Source organism: Osmerus eperlanus, chromosome 3 (assembly GCF_963692335.1).
Source record: "Osmerus eperlanus chromosome 3, fOsmEpe2.1, whole genome shotgun sequence".
NCBI classification, from domain to species: domain Eukaryota; kingdom Metazoa; phylum Chordata; class Actinopteri; order Osmeriformes; family Osmeridae; genus Osmerus; species Osmerus eperlanus.
This window is the reverse complement of record NC_085020.1, coordinates 20,610,668-20,631,894: the sequence shown is the minus strand read 5'-3', so window position 1 is coordinate 20,631,894 and position 21,227 is coordinate 20,610,668. Positions and strand designations below refer to the sequence as shown.

General features: G+C 46.7%; 1 protein-coding gene across 2 annotated transcripts in view; it reads left to right on the top strand.

Moving 5' to 3' along the window:
* The first annotated feature begins 283 nt into the window (after positions 1-283).
* LOC134017785 (NACHT, LRR and PYD domains-containing protein 12-like) overlaps positions 284-21,227 on the top strand; it is a 114,701-nt gene continuing 93,757 nt past the window's right edge. The window contains exons 1-10 of one of the 2 annotated variants that reach the window (XM_062457796.1): positions 284-402; positions 1,025-1,141; positions 3,077-3,193; positions 3,914-4,030; positions 9,534-9,650; positions 10,181-10,297; positions 12,444-12,507; positions 12,618-12,846; positions 13,138-14,947; positions 15,082-15,249. In XM_062457796.1, coding sequence (XP_062313780.1) covers positions 332-402; positions 1,025-1,141; positions 3,077-3,193; positions 3,914-4,030; positions 9,534-9,650; positions 10,181-10,297; positions 12,444-12,507; positions 12,618-12,846; positions 13,138-14,947; positions 15,082-15,249 — 2,927 coding nt within the window. In that variant the 5' untranslated portion in view covers positions 284-331. The remainder of the gene's footprint in view (positions 403-1,024; positions 1,142-3,076; positions 3,194-3,913; positions 4,031-9,533; positions 9,651-10,180; positions 10,298-12,443; positions 12,508-12,617; positions 12,847-13,137; positions 14,948-15,081; positions 15,250-21,227) is intronic. The other variant, XM_062457797.1, reaches the window with a different exon arrangement.

Here is a 21,227-nt window from a genome sequence, read left to right as displayed (position 1 = left end):
GACCCTGAGGAGAGGAGTTCTGACTTTGAGAGGGAGGAGGGGGCCCTGCCTCTAAAATTAGTCTCTCTGGGGAGAGAGAGGAAGGGGGCCCTGCCTCTAAGATGAGTCTCTCTGGGGAGAGAGAGGAAGGGGGCACTGCCTCTAAGATGAGTCTCTCTGGGGAACATGACATGGACACCAAAGCTAAGAGGTAAGATGAGAATCCATACCTGTTCATGACTGTTCTCCATCTCAGAGCTCAGCAGTGATATTATGACATCATCATTAGTCAGAATAAATGAGAGACTCAATCCAGCAGAGACCAGCCTCACCTGTACCCAGCTGTGTGTCCATGAAGAGTGACAGGTCTATGGAGGCACCTCCCATGTTCAGTGATGGAGGAGGACCTTCTAATGAGGAAGGGTAAGTACTGACCTCTGCTGGTTAAACTAAAACAGGGTTAGAGAGGCTGACTGTAGATACTAAAGTATCCCTCATCACATCCGTACTAAAACACAGGGTTAGAGCTGCTGACTGTAGATACTAAAGTATCCCTCATCACATCCCTACTAAAACACAGGGTTAGAGGTGCTGACTGTAGATACTAAAGTATCCCTCATCACATCCCTACTAAAACACAGGGTTAGAGCTGCTGACTGTAGATACTAAAGTATCCCTCATCATATCTCTACTAAAACACAGGGTTAGAGCTGCTGACTGTAGATACTAAAGTATCCTTCATCACATCCCTACTAAAACACAGGGTTAGAGCTGCTGACTGTAGATACTAAAGTATCCTTCATCACATCCCTACTAAAACACAGGGTTAGAGCTGCTGACTGCCAGCCTGGCTGACATACAGAGTAAAAACAGGTCTGGAAACCTGCCTGTCTGACTCTCATCCATGTTGAACAGAAACATTTAAGCTTGGATCTGACCCTAATGATGAATGACTACAGCAACACATGTTGGACAGTATGATATATCTGTGGTGTCTACTTTAGTGATTTATGTTTGTAAGACACTTTGTTGTGTTTGTTGACAGGATGAGACAGCAGAGACCAGCCTCACCTGTACCCAGCTGTGTGTCCATGAAGAGTGACAGGTCTATGAATCAACCTATCAAGTTCAGTGACGGAGGAAGGCCTTCTAATGAGAAAGGGTATGTACTGACCTCTGCTGGTTAACCTAAAACAGGGTTAGAGAGGCTGACTGTAGATACTAAAGTATCCCTCATCACATCCCTACTAAAACACACGGTTAGAGATACTGACTGTAGATACTAAAGTATCCCTCATCACATCCCTACTAAAACACAGGGTTAGAGCTTCTGACTGTAGATACTAAAGTATCCCTCATCACATCCCTACTAAAACACAGGGTTAGAGAGGCTGACTGTAGATACTAAAGTATCCCTCATCACATCCCTACTAAAACACACGGTTAGAGATACTGACTGTAGATACTAAAGTATCCCTCATCACATCCCTACTAAAACACAGGGTTAGAGCTGCTGACTGTAGATACTAAAGTATCCCTCATCACATCCCTACTAAAACACAGGGTTAGAGATGCTGACTGTAGATACTAAAGTATCCCTCATCACATTCCTACTAAAACACAGGGTTAGAGCTGCTGACTGTAGATACTAAAGTATCCCTCATCACATCTCTACTAAAACACAGGGTTAGAGCTGCTGACTGTAGATACTAAAGTATCCCTCATCACATCCCTACTAAAACACACGGTTAGAGATACTGACTGTAGATACTAAAGTATCCCTCATCACATCCCTACTAAAACACAGGGTTAGAGCTTCTGACTGTCGATACTAAAGTATCCCTCATCACATCCCTACTAAAACACAGGGTTAGAGAGGCTGACTGTAGATACTAAAGTATCCCTCATCACATCCCTACTAAAACACACGGTTAGAGATACTGACTGTAGATACTAAAGTATCCCTCATCACATCCCTACTAAAACACAGGGTTAGAGCTGCTGACTGTAGATACTAAAGTATCCCTCATCACATCCCTACTAAAACACAGGGTTAGAGCTTCTGACTGTAGATACTAAAGTATCCCTCATCACATCCCTACTAAAACACAGGGTTAGAGAGGCTGACTGTAGATACTAAAGTATCCCTCATCACATCCCTACTAAAACACACGGTTAGAGATACTGACTGTAGATACTAAAGTATCCCTCATCACATCCCTACTAAAACACAGGGTTAGAGCTGCTGACTGTAGATACTAAAGTATCCCTCATCACATCTCTACTAAAACACAGGGTTAGAGCTGCTGACTGTAGATACTAAAGTATCCCTCATCACATCCCTACTAAAACACACGGTTAGAGATACTGACTGTAGATACTAAAGTATCCCTCATCACATCCCTACTAAAACACAGGGTTAGAGCTTCTGACTGTAGATACTAAAGTATCCCTCATCACATCCCTACTAAAACACAGGGTTAGAGAGGCTGACTGTAGATACTAAAGTATCCCTCATCACATCCCTACTAAAACACACGGTTAGAGATACTGACTGTAGATACTAAAGTATCCCTCATCACATCCCTACTAAAACACAGGGTTAGAGCTGCTGACTGTAGATACTAAAGTATCCCTCATCACATCCCTACTAAAACACAGGGTTAGAGATGCTGACTGTAGATACTAAAGTATCCCTCATCACATTCCTACTAAAACACACGGTTAGAGCTGCTGACTGTAGATACTAAAGTATCCCTCATCACATCTCTACTAAAACACAGGGTTAGAGGTGCTGACTGTAGATACTAAAGTATCCCTCATCACATCCCTACTAAAACACAGGGTTAGAGCTGCTGACTGCCAGCCTGGTTGACATACAGACCATGTGGTAAAGGTTCACAGTGAGAGATACAGAGTAACAACAGGTCTGGAAACCTGCCTGTCTGACTCATTCAAGTTGAACAGCAACATTCAAGCCTGGTTCTGACCCTACTGATGAATGACTACAGTAACACATGTTGGACAGTATGATTTATCTGTGGTGTCTACTTTAGTGATTTATGTTTGTAAGACACTTTGTTGTGTTTGTTGACAGGATGAGACAGCAGAGACCAGCCTCACCTGTACCCAGCTGTGTGTCCATGAAGAGTGACTGGTCTATGAATCAACCTATCAAGTTCAGTGACGGAGGAGGGCCTTCTAATGAGAAAGGGTATGTACTGACCTCTACTGGTTAAACTAAAACACAGGGTTAGAGAGGCTGACTGTAGATACTAAAGTATCCCTCATCACATCCCTACTAAAACACAGGGTTAGAGCTGCTGACTGTAGATACTAAAGTATCCCTCATCACATCCCTACTAAAACACAGGGTTAGAGGTGCTGACTGTAGATACTAAAGTATCCCTCATCACATCCCTACTAAAACACAGGGTTAGAGCTGCTGACTGTAGATACTAAAGTATCCCTCATCACATCCCTACTAAAACACAGGGTTAGAGCTGCTGACTGTAGATACTAAAGTATCCCTCATCACATCCCTACTAAAACACAGGATTAGAGATGCTGACTGTAGATACTAAAGTACCCCTCATCACATCCCTACTAAAACACAGGGTTAGAGCTGCTGACTGTAGATACTAAAGTATTCCTCATCACATCCCTACTAAAACACAGGGTTAGAGATGCTGACTGCCAGCCTGGCTGACATACAGACCAATGTGGTAAAGGTTCACAGTGAGAGATACAGAGTAACAACAGGTCTGGAAACCTGCCCGTCTGACTCTCATTCAAGTTTAACAGCAACATTTAAGCCTGGATCTGACCCTACTGATGAATGACTACAGCAACACATGTTGGACAGTATGATATATCTGTGGTGTCTACTTTAGTGATTTATGTTTGTAAGACACTTTGTTGTGTTTGTTGACAGGATGAGACAGCAGAGACCAGCCTCACCTGTACCCAGCTGTGTGTCCATGAAGAGTGACAGGTCTATGAATCAACCTATCAAGTTCAGTGACGGAGGAGGACCTTCTAATGAGGAAGGGTATGTACTGACCTCTGCTGGTGTTAAATGTTATATGATGATGGTGACATGATGTGAAGAAGCCGTCTGTGTATAGTGTATAAAGGTAGATAGGCCACACACATTCATTGACAACACACAATAAATCATTTGAAGTATAATGTCATCATTAGATTAAGGATCATCATGTGACATTTCTACTAAACAAAGTCAGAACTCATAGCCTGGCTATGTTCAGACCATGAGGTAGAGCTACACAGTGAGAGGGAGCTGTTATTTAATATTATTTCATTAACATGTGGTGTTGGTCTTCTCTTTCTGTATCTATGGTTTAACCACCAGACCACCATCAGACACATCAACACCTTTGACCTCCTTGTTGTGTTTGATCAGTGAGAGACAGGACCACAACCTACCAGTCCACTGTGCTGCTTTAATGTTGAACTATACCTGACATTAACACAGAGACACAACCACAACACAACCACAACAAACTACCCTGAAACTAATGCAGTTAAGCAAGCCAGACCATACTACCATTAGGTCATTCCATGTCGGTGCAGACAAATTCTTCAAAGCTGCTCTCTCTAATTCAGTAGAGACTAGAGTGAACCAGGATAAGCCTGTGAGTTACTTCTCCACCTTAAAAGACTTGACATTTATTGTAAACATGTAATTTTGTTATAATAGCTTTACATACAAATAAGAGAGATCAGTGCAGTGTTGAAGTACAATAATCCAAATTTGTATCCAATATCCAAGTTTTCATCAACTATCCAAGTTTTTAAAACAGCACGGAAAAGGCAGCAAAGTAAGATGCAAAGTGTTTATTAGAATCCAACACAGAGGAACGATTCCAACAAACGTGAGTGTGGTCTCGAGATCAGACTAACTTTTTCTCCGGACATTTGTCTATATATCTGCTTTCCATTATTTTGAGATCTTTTGTCATTGGTACATTATCTCTGGTCACAGATGCGTTTATGTATATCACGCCTGGTTGGTCAATGGTCACAAAATTTACATTGCCCGTACATTCCCCCTACTTTCTCTTTCCAAGGCCCACGTGGGGCCCTGCAGCCCAGCTGCACAGGGACACTGAGTCTAAGGACATAAATCTGTCCCCTGACATCAGGCGGTTGTAGTTCTCAATATCTGGGCTTTGTAGTCCTTCATGGGAGAGGCCTACAAACCTTCTTTTCTCTCTGGCACTCAAACCCCGTGTATCTGGACTTCCACATTTGGCCATTATTATGTTTTAGTGGCAATTCTAATCAATCAACAACTTTGCATCTGGTTTTCAATAATATAGCATATAAAAGTAAAAAGTTGATTAAGTGGTTCTATATCAATCATATAAACCATGATCATTTCTCCATTGTCGTAATTCCAACAGTGTGTTGATAATTTCTTCATCAGCAGCTCTAGTGAAAGTTTGACAACAATAACCTCCCTACACACACACACACACACACTCACACACACACACACACACACACATACACACATACACACATACACAGCACACACACATACATACACACATACACACACACACACACACACACACACACATACACACGTACACACATACACACATACACACATACACAGCACACACACATACACGCACACACACACACCCACCCACAGACACACCACACACACACACACACAGACACACACACACACACACACCACACACACACACACACCACACACACACACAGACAGCATGACAGTCAGAGTCAAAGCCCTGCAGGTACCAGGCCTGGTATGAGCACAGACCAGGTGGGGCTCAGCCCACTTAGACTGGATGAGACCAGAAGGTCTTAAACTCCTGGGTGGAGGAGTGCTGCAGTGTCTAAAGCAGGCTGCTAGCAAACATGCAGCCCTGTGTGAGGTGGATCCTGATGTCATTCTTCAGTGTCTGGTTGAAACACAACACACCTGTTTACCTGGGGGTGACATTGCTCCTATCTTTGATGAATGTATTAAAGGAATAGTGCCTTGTAGTGGTATCACATTGCTTAACCCATAAACCCAAATCTGACCATGCATCATGTCTGTCTTTGACAAGAGCGACATGAGGAAACGAATCAACCTCGGAATATGGGAAATTTGTCTGGATATCTTTTCCAAAACGAGAGTATGACAACTTACAATTTGTTCTAATATTTGACAAAGAAACAGAAACAGCACATCTGTTCTCTGACCAAAACATATTTTTCAACGTCAATTTTTCATTCAAATGATCTTGTCTAAACCATTTTTCTTCAAAAACATCATCTCTGCCCTCACTGGTACGAGCTACCACGTGCAGGTCCTTCACATCATAACAATCAACATCCATTGAACTGACACGCATGCGCGCTTCGTCAACAAGTTGAGAATTCAGTGAACACACAGCCAACAGACTCAATTTCCAATTGTAAACATATTCTGGTGTACCCATGCCGTTTTTCACAAAAGAATGGTTTAACATATTCAATTCAACCTCATTTTTCCTCAACAAAGTAATCCCTTCCGGCGTAGAAATCAAACAAATACCGAGTTTGCACATCAAATCTCGTCCTAACAAATTCATCGGACAACAAGTGGAAAACAAAACAGAATGTTTCACAATCCCTTCTACAGAATCTTTACAAGTCAACGGCACTGTATACCATTCTTTAGTCAAAGTACCTGAAGCCGCTATCGACTCAGTACTCCTCCCACTCAATTTAGGAGGAACAGAAAAACTATCTTCTGTTAACACAGATACAGTGGCTCCCGAATCAACTAAAAATGCAATCCTTTGTCCTTGTACCCACAATGTTATAACCAGCAAACATCTAAAAGGTTCTGAAGAGTATTTAACATAAGTTCCCTCTAACGGAACCTCACTTTCTTCAATTCGTCTGATAGTGTTTACAATTTGTGTGTGTAAATCGGGATCTGTTACGTCACCAGTTTGAAGTTCTCCGTCTGTCTCAGTCCGCAACTCACTCTCCTCTCGGCGGCCCACACTTAGTCAATTCCCAGCCTCCAAAAACTCTCTACAGTCCCGTTTCCAATGTCCCATCTGTCCACAGATAAAGCAGGCATCCCAACCCGCCATTGGCCGTCCATTCCTAGCAAGTTGTTGAGGTGCTTGACCTCTCTGGTCCCCTCTCTGGTTCCCTCTGCCACGGCCTCCTCGACCACCACGACCACGTCCTCTTATTTGGTTCTGGTTCTGGCTCTGATTCTGGAACATGGTGATAGTAGCCATTTGCAAGTCCTGTTCTCGTTTATCCATTTTTGCCTTTCTCGCCTCTTTCAAGCGTTTTTCTGCGTGATTTGCATGAGCAACAATCACGTTCAGCTTCGCACTGTCCCATGTGACACAAATGTCCTTAACTTTCTCTGAGATTTCTGCATCCATTCCATTCAGGAAACAGTTTCTCAAGTGAGCCTCCCACACAGTAACCTGAGGTAGATTAATATCAGCTGGTACCTCTATTCCTGAGTGAGCATTATGCAGCTCTGTTAAACGTATCATATACTCATGACAAAGTTCTCCATCTTTCTGTCTACATCCGTTGATTTTTGTCATGTCCAATCTCAAAGGAAAAGCATCACAAACTCGATCGCACACACCAGCTATCGCTACCCGGTATGCGTTATTGTCATTATGGTCCCAATTTGGATTCGAAAGTTTCAAGTCATCAACCGGCCATCCAGCATTAATCCGAGAAAACTGTGGCCCAATCTTTGTCATTAAAAGACGTCTCAACTCGTGAGTAGTTGGTTTAAAGTCTCTACAGAAGGTTACCAATTCAGCCCCCATTCTATTGCCGCCCACTTCTCCGGGCAGCGGCAAATGAACCATTTCTTCTTTGATCTCAGACAAAGTCCATGGCCTTTGAATGAGCACAGTTCCTCCGTTCGCTCCGGGCGCTTCTACCATAGCTAACAGGAAATCCGGAGATTCAACATTCCCCACGAAAGCACGCTGGTACTTTTTCCCAGATCTCGTGTGATAGGGAGACTGTCTACCATCTTCTTCCGGTCCCTCTAAGTAACGTTCCGGTAGGGAAGGATAAAGTGGTTGATATTCTGGTGGTGGGCTAATCGTAGGTGTGCTACCTGCAGCCGCATCTCGCATCTCTGGAATCAGCGCTGGCGTTGCTAGCGGTTGTGGTTGGTATCGCTGCTGCAGTTGTTGCAGGGCCTGTAGATAATCGATATGCTGCTGCAGATCGGGCTGTCCGCCCTGGACAACGGCGGCAGGATCACCCAATAAATCCTGGTCAGCAGGCTGTTGAGGCGGTGGCGGTGCTGGTACCGGGACTGGTCCTGGAGCTTGTGCTGCTTGTGCTGCTTGTGCTGGAGGTGCTGGAAGTGCCGGAGGTGCCGGAGGTGCTGGAGGTGCTCGCAGTGGGCCAACCAGAAGATCTGAGTTGCGAACTTTGAAACATTGAGAAATAGGTGAATTTGTCCCTATCCTACTCTGTTCTCGTAATAAACCTTCCTGGTTCCATTCACCGAAAGCTTTCCAATCTGCCTGAAATCTATTTCTTATTAAAAAACAATCTTTAGTTTCTTCCTCTTTCCGGGTAAGATTGAATTTCAATGTTCTAAGTTGTTTAAGAGAAAAAGACCCTTCCTCTGGAAACCCACAATCATCTATCCAAACAGAAATTTGTGATAAACTACTGTTGCCATAATTTCGTTTCATGTAATTGATATTTGGACAGGATAAATCTATCCCCAGACCATCATTCTTGTTTGAACCACAACCCATGTTTTACCTCTTGAAAGAAACAAACAAAGTAAAATCAAATAATTATCCCCTTCTCTCTTTTTTTTTTTTTTTTCCAACAGTTATATTTACCAATAACACAACTTTTCAATGAAAATATACCCCTACTAATCGTAAATTACAAATAATCAAACAAAAGAAAAATAATTAAAATTTTATGTTTGTAATTTTTATGTAGCGTTTAATCTAACACATTAGTTACTCTCGCTCCTTTTAACCTCAAAAAAACATATAAAACAAAAATGAACACGTGCGCGTTACTAACTTTGAAATTTCATAATTCAGGCCTTTCTTCACTTTTTCCCTTTTCTTTACTTTTTTCTTTCTTAAACACTCAGCTGATTACCAATTACCAATTTACTCTTTACCAATTTAATCTTTACCAATTTAATCTTTACCAATCCTCTAAAGTATACTTTTTACCATTTTACTCTTGGGACTCAGAAATCAATACATTTCCTGACCCAATTTCAACTAAAACACAGGGTTAGAGATGCTGACTGCCAGCCTGGCTGACATACAGACCATGTGGTAAAGGTTCACAGTGAGAGATACAGAGTAACAACAGGTCTGGGAACCTGCCTGTCTGACTCATTCAAGTTGACCAACTATATTCAAGCCTGGTTCTGACCGTACTGATGAATGACTAAAGCAACACATGTTGGACAGTATGATATATCTGTGGTGTCTGCTTTAGTGATTTATGTTTGTAAGACACTTTGTTGTGTTTGTTGACAGTACGAGACAGCAGAGACCAGCCTCACCTGTACCCAGCTGTGTGTCCATGAAGAGTGACTGGTCTATGAATCAACCTATCATGTTCAGTGGTGGAGGAGGACCTTCTAATAAGGAAGGGTATGTACTGACCTCTACTGGTTAAACTAAAACAGGGTTAATGCTGCTGACTAGATACTAAAGTATCCCTCATCACATCCCTACTAAAACACAGGGTTAGAGATGCTGACTGTAGATACTAAAGTATCCCTCATCACATCCCTACTAAAACACAGGGTTAGAGATGCTGACTGTAGATACTAAAGTATCCCTCATCACATCCCTACTAAAACACAGGGTTAGAGCTGCTGACAGTAGATACTAAAGTATCCCTCATCACATCCCTACTAAAACACAGGGTTAGAGATGCTGACTGCCAGCCTGGCTGACATACAGACCATGTGGTAAAGGTTCACAGTGAGAGATACAGAGTAACAACAGGTCTGGGAACCTGCCTGTCTGACTCATTCAAGTTGACCAACAATATTCAAGCCTGGTTCTGACCGTACTGATGAATGACTACAGCAACACATGTTGGACAGTATGATATATCTGTGGTGTCTACTTTAGTGATTTATGTTTGTAAGACACTTTGTTGTGTTTGTTGACAGTATGAGACAGCAGAGACCAGCCTCACCTGTACCCAGCTGTGTGTCCATGAAGAGTGACTGGTCTATGAATCAACCTATCATGTTCAGTGATGGAGGAGGACCTTCTAATGAGGAAGGGTATGTACTGACCTCTGCTGGTGTTCAATTTTATATGATGAAGGTGACATGATGTGAAGAAGCCGTCTGTGTATAGTGTATACAGGTAGGTAGGCCACACACATTCATTGACAACACACAATAAATAATTTGAAGTATAACGTCATCATTAGATTCAGGATCATCATGTGACATTTCTACTAAACAAAGTCAGAACTCATAGCCTGGCTATGTTCAGACCATGAGGTAGAGCTACACAGTGAGAGGGAGCTGTTATTTAATATTATTTCATTAACATGTGGTGTTGGTCTTCTCTTTATGTATCTATGGTTTAACCACTAGACCACCATCAGACACATCAACACCTTTGACCTCCTTGTTGTGTTTGATCAGTGAGAGACAGGACCACAACCTACCAGTCCACTGTGCTGCTTTAATGTTGAACTTTACCTGACATTAACACAGAGACACAACCACAACACAACCACAACAAACTACCCTGAAACTAATGCAGTTAAGCAAGCCAGACCATACTACCATTAGGTCATTCCATGTCGGTGCAGACAAATTCTTCAAAGCTGCTCTCTCTAATTCAGTAGAGACTAGAGTGAACCAGGATAAGCCTGTGAGTTACTTCTCCACCTTAAAAGACTTGACATTTATTGTAAACATGTAATTTTGTTATAATAGCTTTACATACAAATAAGAGAGATCAGTGCAGTGTTGAAGTACAATAATCCAAATTTGTATCCAATATCCAAGTTTTCATCCACTATCCAAGTTTTTAAAACAGCACGGAAAAGGCAGCAAAGTAAGATGCAAAGTGTTTATTAGAATCCAACACAGAGGAACGATTCCAACAAACGTGAGTGTGGTCTCGAGATCAGACTAACTTTTTCTATATATCTGCTTTCCATTATTTTGAGATCTTTTGTCATTGGTACATTATCTCTGGTCACAGATGCATTTATGTATTTCACGCCTGGTTGGTCAATGGTCACAAAATTTACATTGCCCGTACATTCCCCCTACTTTCTCTTTCCAAGGCCCACGTGGGGCCCTGCAGCCCAGCTGCACAGGGACACTGAGTCTAAGGACATAAATCTGTCCCCTGACATCAGGCGGTTGTAGTTCTCAATATCTGGGCTTTGTAGTCCTTCATGGGAGAGGCCTACAAACCTTCTTTTCTCTCTGGCACTCAAACCCCGTGTATCTGGACTTCCACATTTGGCCATTATTATGTTTTAGTGGCAATTCTAATCAATCAACAACTTTGCATCTGGTTTTCAATAATATAGCATATAAAAGTAAAAAGTTGATTAAGTGGTTCTATATCAATCATATAAACCATGATCATTTCTCCATTGTTGTAATTACAACAGTGTGTTGATAATTTCTTCATCAGCAGCTCTAGTGAAAGTTTGACAACAATAACCTCCCTACACACACACACACACACACACACACACACACACACACACACACACACACACGTACACACGTACACACATACACACATACACAGCACACACACATACACATACACATACACACACACACACACACACATACACATACACACACACACACACACACACACACGTACACACATACACACGTACACACATACACACGTACACACACAGAGACACACACACACACACACACACCACACACACACCACACACACACACACACTGACAGCATGAGAGTCAGTGTCCAGCCCTGCAGGTACCAGGCCTGGTATGAGCACAGACCAGGTGGGGCTCAGCCCACTTAGACTGGTTGAGACCAGAAGGCCTTAAACTCCTGGGTGGAGGAGTGCTGCAGTGTCTAAAGCAGGCTGCTAGCAAACATGCAGCCCTGTGTGAGGTGGACCCTGATGTCATCTTCAGTGTCTGGTTGAAACACAACACACCTGTTTACCTGGGGGTGACAGTGCTCCTATCTTTGATGAATGTATTAAAGAAATAGTGCCTTGTAGTGGTATAGAAGATGGTTTACTTGGTAGTGATGGTATCACTCTTATACAGTGTGTCTGTGTGTATGCATAAGTGGATACAGTTAAGTTTACCACTCATGCATATGCATGATATACTCTTTGGTAGATTATCAGCCCTTGTACATGTGGTTCATGTGGTTAAGTAATGTCATTTCTTATCCTTAGAGATCAACAGGAGAAGTCTGAGTCAGACCAGAGTCACCATGAGGACTTGTCCTCCATATTCACAGTGAGTTTTGTGTTAATCTAAAGTACAAACAAGACGGAATAATTTGTATCATATTGTTCTACTGTGTAGATAGTTCCTGGTTAATCTGATATCTTCCCACTCTGTTTCAGGTGCTTGAGGAGACCGTCATCAGGTTTGTGACGAAAGAGCTGAAGAGGATGAAGGGGATTCTGAGTTCAGATTTCCCAGAAGGCTTAGAGAGTCAGAGGGAGGACCAGGAAGTGGTGGACCCTGAATATCAGAAGCAGGAGAGCAGTGCCAGAGAGGGAGCTCTGAAGATCACACTGCACGTCCTGAGGAACATGAACCAGAAGGAGCTGGCTGACACTCTGGAGAAAAGTAAGAGACTCCATATTTAATCTTAGTAGACCGATTGATGGTATATGATGAAGGTTAGATAAAGAAAGTTATGATACTCAGAGCACCCCAATGTCGTGTAGATCTTTATATGACCTTGTACTATGTGTGAGTATACAAAGCTGTTTCATTATTGTGTACCTGATAAATGATCATAGATTTGAAATATGTTTTGAATTGAATATAGAGGACACATTGTCAGTTCATAATCTGTGAATCATCAAAACTTCGTTTAACAAAAAACACACACTTAACATGTTGTTTTTTGTTTAGATGAGCGTGCTGAGATTTGTCGACAGAAACTCAAATCTGAACTAAGGAAGAAGTTTGAAACTGTGTTCGAGGGCATAGCTAAACAAGGAAACCCAACTCTTCTCAATAAGATCTACACAGATCTCTACATCACAGAGGGTGAGAGTGGAGAGATCAATAAAGAACATGAGGTGAGACAGATTGAGACAGCATCCAGGAAATCAGCAAGAGCAGAAACAGCCATCACATGCAACAACATCTTTAAACCCTCAGCTGGACGAGTTACACCTATCAGAATTGTTCTGACAAAAGGAGTTGCTGGCATCGGAAAAACTGTCTCTGTGCATAAGTTCATCACGGATTGGGCTGAGGGACTAGCCAATCAGGAAATACAGTTCATCTTTCCTCTCCCGTTTCGAGAGCTGAATTTGTTGGATGGAGAAGAGTTCAGTCTGATGGAACTTGTCCATCACTTCTTCTCGGAAACCAGAGAATCAGGAATCTCCAACTACGACAAGTACAACGTTCTGTTTGTCTTTGACGGTCTGGATGAGTGTCGACTGCCCTTAGCCTTCAAAAAGAACAAGAGATGGTGTGATGTCACAGAGTCCACCTCAGTGGATGTGCTGCTGACCAACCTGATCAGAGGAAAGCTTCTTCCCTCTGCTCTCATCTGGATCACCACTCGACCTGCAGCAGCCAATCAGATCCCTTCTGAGTGTGTTGACCTGGTTACCGAGGTACGAGGGTTCAATGACCCACAGAAGGATGAGTACATCATGAAGAGATGCAGTGATGAGATCCTGGCCGGGAGAATCATCTCACACATCAAGACATCAAGGATCCTCTACATCATGTGCCACATACCAGTCTTCTCTTGGATTACTGTTACAGTCCTTGAACACATGCTGAGAACAGAGAAGAAAGAGAAGATGCCCAAGACCCTGACTGAGATGTACACAACCTTCCTGGTGTTACAGACCAAACAGAAGAAGGTGAAGTATCATGGGAAAACTGAGACAGATCCACACTGGGATAAAGAGAGCATTAAGAGCATTCTGTCACTGGGAAAACTGGCCTTCCACCAGCTGGAGAAAGGCAACCTGATTTTCTATGAGAAAGACCTGACAGAGTGTGGCATTGATGTCCATGATGCCTCAGTGCACTCAGGAGTGTTCACACAGATCTTCAGACAGGATGGTAAAGTCTTCCAGGAGAAGGTGTTCTGCTTTGTCCATCTGAGCTTTCAGGAGTTTCTGGCTGCTGTGTTTGTGTTTCTCTCATTCATCAACAACAAGCAGAATCTGATGTCTGAGACTCCATCAGCTTCCAGCTCCAAAAAAGTGTTGGCTCTTTTCAGAGAGAAACCAGAAGTCCGATTCTACAAGAGTGCTGTGGACAAGGCCTTGCAGAGTACGAATGGACAGCTGGACCTTTTCCTCCGCTTCCTCCTGGGCCTCTCAATGGAGTCCAACCAGACTGACTTACAAGGCCTACTGACTCAGAAAAGTCACAAGACAGAGAGCCATGAGGATACAGTCAAGTACATCAAGGAGAAGATCAGAGAGGATCCCTCTGCAGAGAGATGCATGAATCTGTTCCACTGTCTGAATGAACTGAATGACCATTCTCTGGTGGAGGAGATCCAACACTACCTGAGCTCAGGAAGTCTCTCCAGTGAGGAGCTCTCATCTACACAGTGGTCAGCTCTGGTCTTTTTGTTGCTGACTTCAGAAGAGAAGATGGACGTGTTTGACCTGAAGAAATACTTCATATCAGAGGAAGGTCTTCTGAGGCTGCTGCCAGTGGTCAAAGACTCCAAAACTGCTCTGTATGTATAAGGCTTTTATTTTTATTTCTTTGATAATATTACAACAGCACATATTGTGATAGTGTTTGATTATCGTATTTTCCTGTAATACAAAACGTGACTGATGATGTCTCATGTTCTCCTTATGTTATTAGGCTGAATGACTGTAACCTCTCAGAACGGTGTTGTGAAGCGCTGGCCTCAGCTCTCCCCTCCTCAGATCTGACAGAGCTGGACTTGAGTAACAACAACCTGGGGGATTCAGGCATGAAGCTGCTCTCTGCTGGACTGGGGAATCCACTCTGCAAGCTGGAGACACTGAGGTCTGTATTCATGTTCAACATGACACAACCAGGAGACAGTGTTGTAGTCAAGATCACCTAAACCGAGACCAAGGTGTATCGAGACCGAGACAAGACCAAGACTTTGAGGGGTCGAGACCGGGTCAAGACTAAGACCAAGACTGGGCGATACCGAGTCACGTCCAAGACCAAGGCAGGGCGATACCGGGTCAAGACCTGGGGCCTCATGTATAAAGGATTGCGCAGCTTTCATACCAGAAGATGGCGTACGGCCAAAACTCAAAAAGTACTTACACACAGAAATATTCACATGTATAAAACCGTGTCGTACGCCAGGTCCTGCGCACCTTTCCTTTATAAATCACAATCGACGTGAGATTGACCGCACATGAACGAGCCACTGACCCCGCCTTGCCTCCTCCCATAAATGAATATGCAGACGGACTATAAATGCGCTCCTGATGTCATGTCTTTGTCTGAATTACCGTACTTCTTCGAATAAACGCCGCCCTCGAATAAACGTCGCACCAAAAATGAACGTTAAACGCCGCAGCGTTTATTCGAAGAAATACGGTGACTTGGTTCTGACAACAGAGGTGGAGGCAAGAAAATGTGTCCTGTTTGGTGGTGGTGGCCTGTGATCAGATATTAGCAACAAAAGAAAGTCGGCGGAGTGGAAAACTGTCACTATTTAAGCCCTTTCTTGTTTTTAACCTGTAGCACTTTGAGATTTAGCTAAATGTAAAGTGCATTACAAATAAAATTCTTCTTATTATAGGGCCATAAATGCTGTGGGTTCAGAGAACCGTACCATGGCAGAAATTAAGAAGAAATGGTCCGATGTAAAACTTTAAATGAAGAAACGAGTGGTGGCGCATCGTAACAGCATGGCAGCTATAGGGTTAGCGTGACATGCATTTCCTGAGTGATTTTGTCATTCGTTTGACACCCTCAAGTTATTAAGTGGTGGAGGATTAAACAGAAGGCTTTAGCATTTTCCGTTTGGGTTTTGGCATTTTGATGTGATCATCCACATTAATGATCAAACTTTTATTTTTATGTTTTTTGAATAGTCAACGTCATAAACGTAGTAGTGGAAACTTTATTTTGTAATGTTTGGTGAGTTTCGGCACTTTTCAGTTAGAATTCGCCACGTTACAGAGCCAGACAAGACTTTGCGGACGGTCCGCACATTCTCACGTCTGCTCAAAAGTTTCTCACATTTCTCACACATTCTCACGTCAAGTAAATCTTTATACATCACAAAGTGTGCGTGAAAAACAGCGTACGCAAGCTTTTTGTGCGTACGCAACGTTTATACATGAGGCCCCAGACCACTCAAAACACACAAGCAGTAGGGTTTGACTCGGTAAAAAGTTAAATTTGATCTGTAACTGTGTATTTGAACTAAAAATTAGCACTCTCAAAGTAGTGCAGTGTGCTTATGGCCAGGCAATGCATTATATTTAATGCATTAGTTTTTTTCTTTTCTTAGAGGCGGATTAGTACTCTGCTTTCACGTCTCTCTCTCACCCAAGTGAAGGAGCGCGGTACCACAGCGTTTAACTTCGTTTTATTAAGTCGGGAGAGATATGCAGCTGACATGAGTTAACGTTGAGGTAACATAACTTTATATTCATCATTAGCTACATAGCTTTAGGTGGCCTGGCTCGTTATCACAAACACAATCTGCCAAGCAACTTAAACAACATTTTACATGCCGGTAAAGGTTTTATGTAGGCCTAGTCCCAGCCTCATCAGTGAGCGTCTCTTTGCATAATTACACAAGGTGTGTTTTCTTTTGGACGTTATTGTAAACTATTTGTGGTTCACGAGTTCAGTAATCACACCATCGATTGAATAGATAGCTTTTATTGAAGCTGGGCTGGTAGCAAAGCCAAGCCTAATGCATTGTGGTACAGGCTGGTAGCAGAGCCAAGCCTGAGGCTGGTAGCAGAGCCAAGCCTAAAGCAGGGTGTCGCATGCTGGTAGCAGAGCCGAGCCTGAGGCTGGAAGCAGAGCCGAGCCTGAGGCGGTTGGTGTAGGCTGGTAGCAGGGCCGAGCCTGGTGCTGATGGAGGCCGGTAGCAGAGCCGGGCCTGGGTTCCTGGGAGGATGAGAGTGTGATTAGGGGATGCAGAGATGGTGGAAGTGATGTGGATGGTGCATGTATAGTTACCGGGGAGGTGATGGGGATGGTTCATGAATGGTTACCGGGTATGGACTCGGGGTGTGGCGGAGAGTCCTTAAGAGTCACGGCCGAGCAGCGGCTCAACCGGATCCCCAAAGGAACACTCACCTACGGGCTGCTGCGAGGCTGATGAGAGCTTGAGTGTGGTGGAGATCGGGGAGGTTGGTCCTGACGTATAAGCGGTATGCCTGAGAGGACCAGTGACCCAGAAGCTGGATAGTGTGGTCAGCCACGCCCTGGCTGGAAGCAGAGGAAGCGGCACCGATTCTGAAGGAATGTGCGGAATAGTGTGTGGGGTCAATGCCTGATTTGGTGAGGATGAGGCGGAGATGATGGTGGAACCAGAACCGGGAGGCGACGAGTCCTGATTCCGTCTCTGTAGAGACTCGAAGGGGCTGAGAGGAGAATTGAGGTGGAATAGGAAGATGGGAACTGCGGGCCCGCTCTGATTGGTCTTGCTGCGTTTCAGAGAGAAAATGAGTGTGTCGGGGGAGTGTAGGGTGATGTCAGAGACGCATGGGTGAGCAGAAGGGTCGAAAGTGGAGGAGGTGGACGTGAATTCGGAGCACCTCAGAAAGCCAGGAGGAACATAGCCTCCAGGGTGGAGTCAGTGGAAGGGGAGGAGTAGCCAGACCGCAGTGTGGTGATACAGGCGGCTAGTAGGTCGGCAGTGAGGGGGAGTCGTGCAGAGGGAGAGCGGGGTTCCAGGCGCTTCAGACCCTTCATGAGAAGGGAGGTCTGGCTGTTGGAGATGGCTGTGCAAGGGGAACCGGACAGCAACTTGCAGAAGAAGTTGATGCCGCTGAGGTATGTGTGGATGGTGGAAGTGCGGATACAGAGGTGCGCGTGAACGTATGAGATGAAGCTGGTGATGGAAAGGAGGTTGAATGAGGGGAATGTGAGGTGGTGAATGGTGTGGAAGGACCTGAAGCTTTTCCAGGCTGTCCAGTAGGTGGAGAGTGTACGGGGGGACAGACCTTGGAGGATGACGTCCTGGGTATGGAGGTGGAGGTCGTGGAGGGGTGCCGTTACGGGAAGATCGTATAGGAATACGGAGGGACCGGAGTGGGAAGGGGGTCCGCCTCTGGGGCCAAGCGCCTGAATTTCTGCAGGGAGAGACGAGAGAGAGAGTCGGCAATGGTGTTGTGGTGACCGGGGATGTGAGCGGCTCTGATTATGAACTGATGTGTGACTGAAAGCCAGGTGAGGCGACGGATGAAGGGCATGGCGGTGATGGAGTCTGATCGGCCTTTGTTGATCCAGGAGACGGCAGTGTTGTCGGAGTGGATGAGGATGGATTGGCGTGACCATTCATGGCCCCAGAGGAGGGCGGCGATGATGATGGGGTAGACCTCGTGAAGTGCAGATGAGGGGGCCAGTGAGGGAGAAGGGCAGGAAGGGAACTCGGAAGGCCATGGGGAGGAGAACCAGCGGCCGTTATAATAGCAGCCGAAACCAGAAGAGGGGGCGGCGTCGGTGAAGAGCTGCATGTCGTTGGGGTTGGATACAAGATCGTTATAAAAGAAAGTGATGCCGTTCCAGTGGGAAAGGAGATGATGCCAGAGCTCCAACTCCATGAGACAGGAAGCGTCCAGTGTGATGGTGTGGTGGAGCGACTGTACGGATGAAGCCAGGAGGAGGAGGTGGGAAATGAAGGAGCGGCCTTGGGGGATGATGCGGAGGGCGTAGTTCAGATGGCCGAGAAGGGAGAGGAGTTGGCGCTTGGTGCAGGTGGGGGTGATCAGGTAATTGGAAAGAAGGAGCGTGATGCGGTCCAGTTTGTCGGTGGGGAGTGAAGCTTTGAAAGCCACGGAGTCCAGTGTGATACCGAGGAACTCCAGGGTTGTAGCTGGCCCTTCTGTCTTTTCCAGGGAGAGGGGGACACCCAGTTGTGAGAACACCGTGGTGAGAGCGTGGAGGCCTTGCGCCGGTGGGGATGAAGGGGGGGCGATGGTGAGGAAGTCGTCCAGGAGATGGACTAAGAAGGGAACCTTGGACTCATTGAGGAGGATCCAGCAGAGTGCTTCGGAGAGGCAGTCGAATAAGCGTGGGCTGCTTTTGCAGCCGAATGCCAGTCGGACGGCAAAGTAGTAGGAATCCTCCCAGCAGACCCCAAAGAAAGCCCAGTAGTCTGGGTGGATGGGAAGGACCTTGAAGGCGGTCGTGATGTCGGCCTTCGCCAGCCAGGCGCCACGGCCGGCCAGGCGGATGAGGGAGATGGCGTGGTCGATGGTGGAGTAAGCCAGGGAGTAGTCCGGGCTGGGGATCAAGCTGTTTATGCTGGGGACGGGGCCGCAACGGGGAGCAGAGAGGTCGATCACAAGCCTCTGCTTGCCCGAGTACTTCCGGGTGGCGACGCCGATGGGGCTCACCCGGTAGACAGGGAACGGGGGAGAGGCAAACGGGCCAATCATGAAGCCCTGAGACACCTCCTTGGCCAACAGGGCAGAGACCACGGCGGGGGCCTCGAGCGCCAAGCGGAGGTTTGGGCAGGCAAAAGAGCAAGCGGGCAAGGACACCAGGCCGGGGGAGAAGCCTAGGACCAAGCCGTCCAGGAGGAACTGCACGGCGGCGGGGTCGGGGTGGCGGCGGAGGGCCGCAGCCAGGGCAGGGACGACGATGGGGGTGGACAAATGGGCAGACAGTCAGGGGGCCGGCCGGCCGTGGGGGTCAAGGGAGCAGGAGGAGCGGGAGTGGGCCCCGCCGCAGAAGGAGCAGACGTGGAGGCTCCGGCAGGACGACAAGGAGCAAGACCCGGCGTTGAAATTATTGCAGATCATGCGCCCCTTCTGCATCAGGATGGGGCGGCCCCGGCGGTCGGTGCCCGCAGGGCCGGAGGGTGAGGGGGTGGGGGGAGGGGCAGAGGAGCGGGAGGAGGAGGAGAAGGCAGGCCGGGCGGGGGGCCGCGGGCCGGGGGCAGGCGCCGGGCGGGCCGCAACCGTGCACTCCAGCGACGGATGAGAGGGGGCGCCGCACAGGGAACAGGGCAGGGCGGACCGGGCGGCGAAGACCCGGCAGTAGGCTTCGCTGTCCAGCACGCCCCAGTAGGTGGACTCATTAAACTGCTGCAGCCGCCCTGCAGCCTCGGAGGCAAACCGGACGTGGTAGGTGTAGAAGCCGGAGCCCCTGAACCGCAGGGCGAGCTGCAGGACCAAGGTGAGGTAGTCGTCCAGCTCCGCACGGCGCCCGGGGAAGGAGGAGCAGACGACGTCGCGGTACAGGGAGAAGGCGTAGGCAAACTCCGCAGGTGTGAGCTCCCGGCGCCAGGCGGGGTCGGGGTGACGGAGCAAGACGGGGCCGCAGGTCCCGTCTAGGGTACGGGGGGCGGAAACCTGGGAAGGGAGGAGAAGGTCAGCCAGATCCACATAGTTACCCTGCAGGATGGCGGCCCGGAGGGCAGAAGACACGGGGGAAGGCCGGGAGGCAGAGGGGGCCGCGGGGCGGACCGGGGGAGGCGCCGTGGCCAGCGTGAAGGGAGGGGCGGGCAGGGGACCGGCAGGAAGGGCAGCAGCCAGGGCGGGGGGGGCGGCCGGAGCGGAGCCATCTGCAGAGGAAAGAACAGAACACACAGTCAGGGGAGCAGGGCCCGGAGCAGGCGCGGCCAGGACTGGGCACGCAGGGGCAGGCACGGGGCAGGGGGGCGCCATGGAGGCGAGGAACGCCGCAACCAGCCCAGGAAGGTCGGCGAGGGCGGGAGCCGGAGCCGGGGCAGAGGAGGCGGGGAGGGGGGGCAGGGGGAAGAGGGACGCGGGCAAGGCAGGGGGCAGGAAGACGCCGGCCGCGACCCCACGCCCAGCAGCGGGAGAGGA